The sequence below is a fragment of the Tiliqua scincoides genome, chromosome 2 (assembly GCF_035046505.1).
Source record: "Tiliqua scincoides isolate rTilSci1 chromosome 2, rTilSci1.hap2, whole genome shotgun sequence".
Lineage (NCBI taxonomy): Eukaryota > Metazoa > Chordata > Lepidosauria > Squamata > Scincidae > Tiliqua > Tiliqua scincoides.
In genome coordinates this window covers 168,292,990-168,305,935 of record NC_089822.1, presented here as the reverse complement: position 1 = coordinate 168,305,935, position 12,946 = coordinate 168,292,990, and the positions used below count along the sequence as shown (strand labels likewise).

Here is a 12,946-nt window from a genome sequence, read left to right as displayed (position 1 = left end):
GTTTTTAAATACATTGAAACAATCAGAATATTAGTAAGAGTAATAAAAATGTGTTCATTCAATTGAACATAGGGAAGAGATGGCTGCCGCAATGCTACAACCCCCACTCCACCACAGACATGCATTCACACATCAGCCAAGAGTACACTGGTTGTGAAACTGTTGCTTGCCAAAGTAAATACACAGTGTGTAGGAGAAATGCCTATCTCCAAAGTTACAGGCGGTGGCCATATGCTAGGGAGTCACAAGAAAACAGAGCTCCCACAATGGCAGTCCTGGAGCTTTTTCCATCAGGAGCTGCCCCTCCATTTGCCGTCCCCCCAACCTGGAAGTAATTGCAGTGACATCATCATCAGCAAGATTACTTCTGTGTCACCTCCTCCTTTCCTCCTTTGACAAGAAAGGGGGGAGGAAGGAGGGGCCCAGGCTCTGATGCAGCCTTTCGCATCACTGCTAAGTGATGGGAAAGGCTCCATCAGAGCTTTTTAATGCTGTTAGACGCAGCACCTGGAGGTGAGTGCCACTTCTAGAGGTATGGATGAACTGGCACACACCTCCTGAAAGCAGTGCTCATCTCCTGGGTGCTGCTTCTAGTGGCACCAAAAATCTCTGATGGAGCCTTTTGCACTGCCTAGTAGCAGCGTGAAAGTCTCAATTGGAGCTTGAAGCAGCTCACGCTTCCTCCAAAATCAAAGGAGGCAAATGCTGCTTCCGTCCAGCTACATGCCATTCTGAAGGTTGCCCTCTTCTCCTTCCCTCTCTTTAAAAGGGAGGAGAAGAGGGTGGCCCTCAGATGCAGTCAGGAACCACGCTAACACTGGCTGCAGGAGGGCAGCCACTGTTGGCATGGTTCCCTGCTGACCTGAGGGCTGCCCTCCTCTCCTCCCCTTTCTTTAAAGGGAAGGAGAAATGGGTGGCCCTAAGATCATCACAGAACCACACCAACAGTGGATGCAGTAGTGGGGGGAGCAGGTCATGACACCACCATCCCAAGCCTGGCGCCTGGGGCATTTGCCCCCATTGCTCCCCTCCCTGGGTACAACACTGAGTTCCCATACCTCCAAATGCTGGGGTTGCATGCCTCTCTCCATTGTTAGTACAACTTCAAGTGCTCCAGCCAATCCTGTACCTACTCTGACAAGTGTGAAGGAGCTTCAAACATGGAATTAAGAACTTTTTTGTTTGTTTGTTTTTTGTTTTTAGTTAAAGAAACATCATTAACTTTTTAGGCCTTCTCCATAATAGACTAAATGCCAGTAATGGGGTTCCAGGAGAACAGGTGTTCCCTGAGAACAGGAAAAGCTGTTTCCAGTGGGGCCAAACAGGATCAGAAAAGTGCAGGGACAAGGGGTTAAGTAACTGACCATTTTCCTCAATTGTCTGCTCCTGATCAGCCCACTGGCTTTTCTTGTTCTACAAGGATCACTGGGCTATTGATACATTTAGGCCAAATCCTAACCCACTTTCCAGCACTGGCATAGCTGTGCCAATGGGATGTGTGCTGCATCCTGTGGTTGGGGGGCACTCACAGAGGCCTCCTCAAGGTAAGGGAATGTTTGTTTTCTTACCTAGGAGCTGCATTGTCCTTATGTCAGTGCTGGAAAGTGAGTTAGGATTGTGCCCTAAGTCAGTCGTTTTATTTGTCTTGCTTTTCTCCCAAAAGGGTCTCCAAAGATGCTTACAACAGGCTATTAAAAATATATACAATATCAAAAATAAAACTGTATTCAGTGTATTAGATATCATGCACTTTACAGCTTGGGTTTGTCTAAACCATGATCCAATATTTCATTTCCAGTACTGGAAGTTTCCATATCCTAAAACACAGTTCAATCAAAATTAAAATCTTACTGAAGACTAAATTCTTTCTTCATTCCTATAAACTACTGCTAAAGTATATAGATCAAACCCTAGATCACCAAAGTTTTGCCCTATTTTTAAGATGCCACAAGATTCTTTGTTGGTTTTACTTCTACAGGCAAACAGTGATACCCCTCTGGGTACTGTATTTGAGTTACATGTGAAAGTGCTAAAGGACTCTTGCACTGTTACCATGCCAGGGTAACTCTTCTGGGACTCATACATTCATTTTAGGGAGGGTAGTACAGATATTCTACATGCAATATGTATACACAGCCCACATGATTCCACTTCTATGTTTCCCTCTCCCCAGTTCAGAGAATCCTGACAGTACCTGTCTCCTGTATTGCTGGACTGGAAGTTGGCAGTTGAGGAAGTGGCAACCACTTTCGATACGCCTTCTTCTGGGCCATTTCTGGGTAAATTTTAATCAGGAATAATGTGCTCTACCATTTCTCTCCACTCATTCTTAGGATCCCACTGATGTACTCATCAGTTTAATTAGCCTCTTGCTTTAGTTCCTTCTTTTAATGGGGCTGCTTGAGTGCCAGTATGCAAATACTCAAAGAACTTTGCTTGGGTGCATGTCTGCAAGTCCAGCAGCCACAATGGCCAAGTAAGTATTGGTAAATCTTGGGAGCTGCTATATTCAGAAAACCACCACTAAAGTCAATACTAATTCATTAGGATCTACTGTAAACATGACAAAATGCAAGTGAATTAATGATAAATTTCCCTCTAGTTGAGATCTTCAATCCTGAGACCATGCCAGAAAGTCCACATTTGTTTTTATTTGCAAGACTGTAATTCTTGATGGGCACCAACTTCTGGCACATCATTCTTTCCTTCCTCTCTGCTGATCAGCAAGATAGGGAAGTCTGCAGGAACCTGTTTAAGCTCTGAAGCAAGCAGAATCAGGAGTCCTCCCAAAGTCCCCTGCCATGACCTTGTATCCCCTCAGCACAAGGCAAGTATCAGATGCTTCACTTTGTGTTGTGAATGTGTGTGCTGGGAGAAAAGAAATACTATGTGGATCACTTGAAGAAGTATACTGCAGTCTTTCTGGAAGAAATGTTGCTTGTGGAACTTATGGCCCAATCCTATCCCCCTTTCATGGCGGTGGATCTCTCTTCCTGCTGCCTTAAATCCATTTACAACAACACAAAAGGTGCACTACCATCCGACACTCTGGAGCCAATGGCACAAATGGCCAGAGGCTCCATGCACCTGCTGCCACAGAGCCCAACCCATGCTAACACAGGTATGTTGGTAGTGAGGGTGTGTAATGGGTTGGGAGGGTGAGGTTAGAAGTAGCTTCAGGTGGGGACAGGGAGGGCAAGGAATAGGTTGGAGGGTTATATCTTGGTGGTAAAAGTGCATGCCTGATCCTATCCCCCAGTTTCCAGCCTCCTCTTCTCCCTCTCTATGTTCAGACATATGCTAGCTAAACAGCTGCTGTGCATCTGACAGCACCCAGAGGTGGCCAGAGGGCCTACCAAGGACATTTTACTTATTTCTCATTGGGCTTCTATTGGCACATGCATGCAGCATGTGCTCTGTTGGCACAAATGCAAGCTATAGTATGGCAGGGGATAAGATTGGGACTTTAGTGATGTTTAATTACAACATGGAAATAATTCAACATTGCAAAGCTGGCTCATGGAGATAATCTTTGGCCTCCCATTCAGATCATGCTTTGTTTACAAGTAATGGTACCAGCAAAAGTCTTAGGGACTCTATATTGCTGCATCTGGAAGACTCAGGCTCTGTATATCCTTGATCCAAAAATGCATTTATTTACTGGTGGGCCTTATATCCTCCAACTCATTAAGAACCCAGTCCTATCAAACTTTCCAGCATGGATGCAGCTGCTATGCAGCCCAGACATAAGGGAACAAACATTCCCTTGCTGTGGGGTGGCTTCTGTTACTTCATCACAAGTACCTTCCTCATGCTTAAACTACTACATTTATGAACCCATTTCTGCCCTGCCCTTGGGTATACCCATTTGATACCTGTTGCATACATGCAACATTGGGCAGAAATTTAATGTGGAACATCCAACTTTTTTTTAGAATGGTATAGTCACACAATGACAATGGTATGGGCTGGTATCAGTCCTCCACTTGTTTTTTGTTTTTTGTTGAGAGGTGCAGTTTTGACACGGTCAGTGATAGTTGGAGGGGGTCACAGGACCATTGCCACATCTCTGCCCCTCTGTGTAAGAGGACATCTGCACCTTTTCCATTGTCTTTCTTTTCCGGTTGCTGCCTGCGGAGGATGTGGAGGCAGAAGGAAATTGCCACAAGTTTGTTTTGTTTTGTTTTTAATGAGGGAAGCCTGATGAGCCAGTAAGGAGGAGAGAGTAAGATGGACATGCCTATATTGGTCATGAAATCTAAGAAGTCTACAGAGAAGCAATGTTAATTCTATATTTTTCTGCACTTCATATTTCAAATAGTCCTTGCTAGGCTCTTGCGAGATCGCCGGTTCTTGGAGGAGGGATGCCAACCCTCCAGGATTGACCTGGAGTCACCAGGAATCCGCATCAATCTTCAGACGGCTACTGAAAACACTTTGGAAGATTTTAACAGGACCTCCAAGAATTTCCACAACTCCATCATGTGGAGAAAAAAAGCTCTAGGAATTGCTTGCTAGAAGTGACAACCCAATTTTTTAACATATTTAGACTAAACCAAACTATATTTAGATGGCAAACTCCAAGGGCACTTTTGATTAAAAATAATCTCTTGGTTAATGAGGTTGCTATTAATGTGTCTCAAGTGCAACAAGGGCTGAGGTGGGGAAAGATGCATGCGCACTGCTGCTCTTGAGGTCTCTGTGGGTTTGCACTTGGGTGCATCACTTTCTATATTGGGCATCTGGCAGAGAATAAAAAGAGGCCCCATGAGTTACCAACATACATATGCAGGCTACAAATTAGTCTCACTGCTATGTGCATTCACACAGGAGCAAAGAACATTTGTCCATGCATGAGCCTGATCATACCAAAGTACAGATTTTCTTAGATGCATTCTAGCACATACTCTGGGAAATGTGCAAATTGCTTTGTGAAGTACTGTTGTTGAAAACCATGCACCTCAAGCACGATCAAATCACAATCTTGCAGCCACTGCACTTCAGAAGAAACTCAGAATGAATTTGCAGAAGTTTGGTTCAAAATGATTCAAAGTGAAGTTTGGCTGTTTGTTCGACATGAGCAAGATGCAGAATGTGCAGTCAGGCATTCAGGAAAAGAACACATAAAAAGGAAAGGCGGAAGTGGAGGAGGATGCCTGCTTGGTGTTTGTGATGACAGCCAATGAACTCTACGACTTGCAGTAGCACCCAGGCAGAGACACAGTGGCTTTCAAGGGCTTGAGAAGAATTGCTGTGTAGACAGGAGATTGACTAGCATGTCTTTTCACAGATCCAGAAGTCACTAGTAGAGCAGCTCACATCATTCCACTGCCCATTAAACTGGAGCGTAGCACAGTCCTCACCTCCCTCTCCACTGTCGTTGGGTTCTCCTCTGCGCCAGAATCTGATGGTAGCAGTGAAAGGTGAAGTTCAGTACAGGAATTACCACAGTAAGAAAACAATTTAGAACAGAACAGCAAGTATCACATGCATTGTACTGTGGCACATTTCCCACTTCCGTGGGCAATAAGAAGGTGCAGGTGTGTGTACCTGAGTTCTGGTTTCCCTGGAGGAGAGACCACTGAAGGTTTTTGGCATTTAATGATTGCTTTATTCATATAGCAACAGCGAGGTAGAGCATAGGTGGAAACAAGAAGCACAGACTCTCCACCAGGCAGCAGAGCTGCTACCTCCTCAGATTCAGCAGAAGACCCTGATTGCACAAGATGCTTCCGGTGCGCAGTCTGCCTCTGCTTCTATACACCACACTGCAAATGTGAAAAGCCTGTTTTTCATCTCACTCTTTCCTAAACCCCCGCCCTATTCCCACTCATCCCTTGAAGGGAAAACCCACTGGGTTTGTAGGGGCTTGCCTCGAGGCCACTCCAATGGCCAAAACTGCCCTCTGGGATGCAGCAGGTGCCAAGTTGGCACCACTGTATTGCTGTTTGGGGTGTTATGATGGATTGGGCTGTTATTTTATAAATGTTTAAAAACAATTACAATTGCTAATTTTTCCAGTTTTACAATGTAAATAGGGTAGAACCAATCTGATGATGCAGAATTAGGAGAATGGTTATTTTTCCGTGAATAACAATGGGTGTTGCAACATTGGCTCTCACTCTTATTTGAATTGGGTACCCCGGTCTAGATTGGGTGATCTGGACAGCAGAAGACAAGCTAGCAACTGCAAGAATCATTAGTGGACTGTGGCTCTAATTGCTTTGTAATAAAGACAACTTTGGAAGGTACAGGCTACCTTCTTAGATGTATGTATAATATATTTCACAAAGTGCCGCAGTCCTGAAATCTGGTTGTCCAAAAGGCATTTTGAGAATCTCTGCAGTTATTCAGTACACAAATGTTGCTGTCTCACATAAATGGGCTCTGAGATACAATTCTGCTGTAGAAAAGAAAACCCCACTTAATGGGGGATTACTTACGATAAAGACAAGGGAGTGCCATCCACCCAGACCCACTTGCCTTCAGTGACTGTATCACTCAGCCCTATCCAAGCCACTTCCCCATTGACCAGTTGCCCTGTCAAAAAATGCTAGATGGGAAAACAAGATTATGCATTTATTTTATTTAAACAGCCTGCTTTTCCCCCAAAAGAATCCAGTCTCTAGCAATACTAAAACAAAAACAATCAAAACGTCATAAAATAGTATTCAGGGGAAAAAATACAACAGCAACTAATAATATACAGAAACTCCTCTACTTAAAGATAAGCTCCAGGGGTGCCTGTTTGTAAGTTTTGTTCTTAAGTTCAACATCACTATTATCAGTCGCAAACGTGTTATGAAATACTGTAAGAATAGAGCCTGATACTATCCAATTTTCCAGGCCTTTTCACAAGTGCCGCCACCTAAGGAGGTACGTGGGGCGGCGGCAAGAAATAGGGCCTTCTCATAAGAACATAAGAACAGCCCCACTGGATCAGGCCATAGGCCCATCTAGTCCAGCTTCCTGTATCTCACAGCGGCCCACCAAATGCCCCAGGGAGCACACCAGATAACAAGAGACCTCATCCTGGTGCTCTCCCCTACATCTGGCATTCTGACTTAACCCATTCCTAAAATCAGGAGGTTGCGCATACACATCATGGCTTGTACCCCATAATGGATTTTCCTCCAGAAACTCGTCCAATCCCCTTTTAAAGGCGTCTAGGCTAGACGCCAGCACCACATCCTGTGGCAAGGAGTTCCACAGACCGACCACGCGCTGAGTAAAGAAATATTTTCTTTTGTCTGTCCTAACCCGCCCAACACTCAATTTTAGTGGATGTCCCCTGGTTCTGGTATTATGTGAGAGTGTAAAGAGCATCTCCCTATCCACTCTGTCCATCCCCTGCATAATTTTGTATGTCTCAATCATGTCCCCCCTCAAGCGTCGCTTTTCTAGGCTGAAGAGGCCCAAACGCCGTAGCCTTTCCTCATAAGGAAGGTGCCCCAGCCCCGTAATCATCTTAGTCGCTCTCTTTTGCACCTTTTCCATTTCCACTATGTCTTTTTTGAGATGCGGCGACCAGAACTGGACACAATACTCCAGGTGTGGCCTTACCATAGATTTGTATAACGGCATTATAATACTAACTGTTTTGTTCTCAATACCCTTCCTAATGATCCCAAGCATAGAATTGGCCTTCTTCACTGCCACCGCACATTGGGTCGACACTTTCATCGACCTGTCCACCACCACCCCAAGATCTCTCTCCTGATCTGTCACAGACAGCTCAGAACCCATCAGCCTATATCTAAAGTTTTGATTTTTTGCCCCAATGTGCATGACTTTACACTTACTGACATTGAAGCGCATCTGCCATTTTGCTGCCCATTCTGCCAGTCTGGAGAGATCCTTCTGGAGCTCCTCACAATCACTTCTGGTCTTTACCACTCAGAAAAGTTTGGTGTCGTCTGCAAACTTAGCCACTTCACTGCTCACCCCTGTCTCCAGGTCATTTATGAAGAGGTTGAAAAGCACCGGTCCCAGGACAGATCCTTGGGGCACACCGCTTTTCACCTCTCTCCATTGTGAAAATTGCCCATTGACACCCACTCTCTGCTTCCTGGCCTCCAACCAGTTCTCAATCCACGAGAGGACCTGTCCTCTAATTCCCTGACTGTGGAGTTTTTTCAGTAGCCTTTGGTGAGGGACCGTGTCAAACGCCTTCTGAAAGTCCAGATATATAATGTCCACGGGTTCTCCCACATCCACATGCCTGTTGACCTTTTCAAAGAATTCTATAAGGTTTGTGAGGCAAGACTTACCCTTACAGAAGCCATGCTGACTCTCCCTCAGCAAGGCCTGTTCGTCTATGTGTTTTAAGATCCTATCTTTGATGAGGCATTCCACCATCTTACCCGGTATGGATGTTAGGCTGACCGGCCTATAGTTTCCCGGGTCCCCCCTCTTTCCCTTTTTAAAAATAGGCGTGACATTTGCTATCCTCCAATCTTCTGGCACTGTGGCCGTTTTGAGGGACAAGTTGCATACCTTAGTCAAGAGATCTGCAACTTCATTCTTCAATTCCTTAATAACCCTTGGGTGTATGCCATCAGGGCCCGGTGACTTATTGATCTTTAATTTATCAATGAGGTCTGAAACATCTTCTCTTTTAACCTCTATCTCAGTAGTGGCACCAACATTATGGAACTCCCTTCCCCTTGATTTGAGAATGGCTCCCTCTCTTGAGACTTTTCGGCGAGGCCTGAAGACCTTTTTGTTTAAAGAAGCCTTCTGAGTTCATGGCCTTTTTAAACATCTTTTCTATATCTTTTACTATTTTTACAGGCCTGATTCCTCTATGATTTGCTGCGTTTTGCTCTTTTTATCTGACTTTTTATCTGACTACGGTTTTTATGGGCATTTGTTAATGTGTTTTTAATATGTTTTTTTTATTTGCGGTTAAATTATGTTTTTAATCTGTTTTTAATCTGTTGTAAGCCGCCCTGGGTCCCTTCGGGGAGAAGGGCGGGATATAAATAAAGTTTATTATTATTATTATTGCTGATGCAGCTGTGCCAACAGGGTGTGTGCTGCATCCTGCAGTGGCAGGGTTGTCGTGGAGGCCTCCTCAAAGTAAGGGACATTTGTTCCCCATACCTTGTGGCTGCATTGCAGCTGCATCGAGGATGGAGCAGAAGAGGAAGCACAGCGGAAAGATGAGTGGTGGCCTAGAAAGTCACCAACACTACTTCTTCCACGCTCTCTTCCTTTTCCAAGCCAGGGAGAGAAAGGGAGAGAGGCTGGAAGGTAAGGGGAGAGCAGCAGGCAATCTTGGGCTGACTTGTATACTCAGATGTTTGGTCCTGGGAAAGGGCCATAGATCAGTGGCAAGAGGACATTCCCTGCATGCAAGAGGCCTGAGGTTCCATCCCTGGCATCTCCAGTCAGCAAGGGTGAAGGAGCAGTTGAGGAGAAAAAGGTGACCCCGCCTGAGACCCTGGAGAGCTGCTGCCGGTCCAATCATGGACTAATGGACCAATCAGTATAAGACCCCCTTGTACGATCACATCATTGCTTCCAGTAGTCAACTGGTACATATCTCTGGTACAGAGCAAAACTAAGGGGGAAAAGAACACACACTGACCTGTTCTGCCCTGTTGTCAATTATAACCAGGTGAGCCCCTTCAGCCTCACAAGACTGCTTGGCAGACGTCCAGTTTCCACTCATTGTTGAAAAGAAATAGCATTTTTCCTCAAAACGCTGCCAGTTGTGGGGACAGCTGAGACAGAAGAAATCTGCAAGAGTTCCAAGATGGGGTTAGGAACAGAGCTGGGGCACTTCATGGCAATTGTTCCCTGCATAACCTGCAGTTTTGACTCTGTTGCTCCTTTCAGACATAGAGACATTTTTTGGCAGGGAGGAGGCAGCTTGCCACATTACTGTTCAGTTCCTAGACCCGCCCCCCATCAGTAAAAATGAAGAAATTCCTGAATTAACTGAATGGTATCTATACCATGAAGGACTGGACAGCATGATCCTATATGTGTCTATGCAGAAGTAAGTCTCATGGTGTTCAATCAGCTTACTCCCAGAAAAGTGTGTTCAGGACTGCAGCCTGAATGGGCACATTCTGAGTCCATTTTTTTCCAGGTATTACAAAATGAATGTGCAACCCTAAAATGCAACTACCATCTTCAACATTTATTATATGGTGCTTTTGAACAGTTTATTTCCAGACAACCTAGTTTTGAAGCTGTCTAGAACAGTGTTTCTCCAACTTTTAGCACCAGGACCCAATCTTTAGAATGAGAATCTGTCAGGACCCACCAGAAGTGATGTCATGACCGGAAGTGACATCATTAAGTAGGAAAACTTTTAACAAGCCTAGGCTGCAATCCTATCCACATTTACCTAGGAGTAAGTGCTATTTACTATCATTGTTAAAAGCATATACATAGTAGTCTGTTAAGAGTACAGATAATATAATAATAATAATATACAGTATTTATATACCGCCTTTCTTGGTCTTTATTCAAGACTTTATTCAAGGCGGTTTACACAGGCAGGCTTATTAAATCCACGCAGGGATTTTTACAAATTGAAAGAAGGTTCTCTCTTTCAAGAACCACCACATTCAAGCTGTTACACTCCGATCTGGTTTAACATTCTGGCCTCCATCCTCCCACGCTCCGAGCAGATGGAACAGCTCAGCTGCAGCTTGCCAGCTGCTTCAAGGTCGCACGGTGCCGGTGGCCTTGAACTGGCGACCTTGTGGATGTTAATCTTCAGGCAAATGGAGGCTCTACCCTCTAGACCAGACCTCCTGCCCTGTAACATTTCCCCAAATGCAGTCACATACCATGGTAGCATCAAGTCTGATTTATTAAAAATAAAATATTGAAATAAATGGTGGGTCCCAACCCACAGTTTCAGAAACACTGATCTAGAAATTGATTTCTGCATTTGTTTATCTGCTGAAGAACTCAGCATGGTAAAGAGATTTCTGAGGTATATTTTTATACTGCTTTAAAATGTAAAAACCATGGCAAAACAGTTTACAAAAATTAGCACACAAAATATGAAAACCAAGCAAACAACCAAGAGCAGAAACATCTGATCGAACCCATTTTGAAAGCATCATGTGGAGCATCCCACTAATATTAAGCCACACTGTTGTCCTACCTACATTAACAGATTGTGAATCCAAGAACACACCCAAAGCTCCCAATTTCTGTACACTGCAGAGAGGTTTATCCATCATTACTGATCTCTCTGTAAGGAACCACTGATGAGCTTCAAGGAAGAAACCGTTCCCCAGAATGGAGGGGAAGGCACAATCCTATCCTTGAGATACGCCAGCGTATCTTTACGCACACTATTTCAATGGCAGCCCAGCTGATGCAAAAGTCCACCTGCCAATGGATGTGCCACTGATGTTGGCACAATGCTGAAACATGCAGAGCCGATGTAACTGGGATGTCACTCAGACATCAGTGCAACTCTGCTTGTGCAGAGGAGGCCAGAACAGGAAGGAGATTGAGGCTTGATGTGAGAGGGTATTTTGCCACATTTCCAGTCCAAGCTTCACCTAGAGAACCTATACCCACTTTAAGCTAATTAGCTCCCCTTTGTTTCCTAACAGTGGCCCAAATTTTGCACTGCAGGACCCCTCCACCAGGGTAGCTGTTCACCCTACAGAGGTCCTCCTTCCTTCCCATTTCTACCAACTTCTCCAGCCACTGTGACTACAACACCTTGGTCCTCAGCCAGTCTTGGACATTGCAGCCGCACACCAGTGTCTCCAGCAATCTCTGTTCCAGCACTCCTCGTTTGTCTGTTAGTCCATTGGTCAGGCAACTGGTATAGTAGACTATCAGCTAGTCCATTATTTCTTCAGTCCATTAATCCATCAGTTAAATCTTTCCTTCCTTCCTTCCCCAAGCTTTCCTTTTTCTACCACCCACACCCCTTTTCTTTCCTTAGGAGCTGCTTTTAACCCTGAGGGCCTTTCTGCCTCCAAGTGGCTGCAGCTGTGCAGCACACTCACTGCAATCTAAGGCCCTTGTGTTAACCCCATGCTTGCCTGCCAGAGCAAGGGGCCACTGTTGACACAACACCCTATCTCCTTGAGCAGGGGTCTCCAATCTTTTTGGCCAGAGGGCCACATCAAATATCTGGCATGGTGTGGTGGTCCGGGAAAAAAATTTCAATATAAAATTTCAATAAATAAATTAGAGATAGAACTTAGATGAGTGAATAAATGAATGAATGGGCTCATTCATTCAACCTCCCTGGCCCTCAGAACACCCTCCAGACACAATCAGAGCACAGTTCTGGTCATGTTCAGTTGAGTGGGCCAGAGGCTTTCAGGGGACATGAAGTTGGCCGCGGGCCAGCAACAGGCTTCCTGTGGGCTGCATCTGGCCCCTGGGCCGGGGTTTGGAGACCCCTGTCCTTGAGGGATCTTGAGCATTTCCATTACAGAGGGGCCTGGGAGGGATGAGGAGGAGGAGTTTACGTACACCATACCCTAACTCCTCTTCATACATGTCTTCAGTGCTGGAAAAATGCTATGCCAACCAAAGAACTGGCATAGGTGGGAGTAACCTGATAAGGAACAATGGGGAGAGGAGAAACAGCAGAAAATGACACCATGCCAGTTCCCCCCACCTTTCCACTTCCTAATTATAGAGCATAGGATACAGGCTACTTTGGCAACCAATCACAGTGCATCAACCCATTGCCAGGAAGACAATATCTTAGATGAGAAAACATGTGACTATAACTTGCTGGTGTCTCATTAGGGAAATTTGATTATGGGAAACAAGGTAAAACCAAGGAGCACTTTGCATAAGCAGCCTCTTGCCCTTCACAAAATATACGGAAAGATATTTTGTTAATCCTTGTTATCTCAGAAAGCAGTAGCACATCCCCCACAGGAGGTGGTACTCAGACAACAGGGAGGGTCCATTAAGGACCCCATTAGACATGCCTGTT

At 45.0% G+C, this 12,946-nt stretch overlaps 1 protein-coding gene across 1 annotated transcript in view; it reads right to left on the bottom strand.

Moving 5' to 3' along the window:
- Nucleotides 1-5,271: 5,271 nt before the first annotated feature.
- The window catches only part of LOC136638876 (C-type lectin domain family 4 member M-like), a 53,357-nt gene continuing 45,682 nt past the window's right edge, over nucleotides 5,272-12,946 (bottom strand). Inside the window, exons 10-11 of the mRNA XM_066612905.1 lie at nucleotides 6,444-6,540; nucleotides 5,272-5,404 (exon numbers count right to left, since the gene is read on the bottom strand). Coding sequence (XP_066469002.1) covers nucleotides 5,272-5,404; nucleotides 6,444-6,540 — 230 coding nt within the window. The remainder of the gene's footprint in view (nucleotides 5,405-6,443; nucleotides 6,541-12,946) is intronic.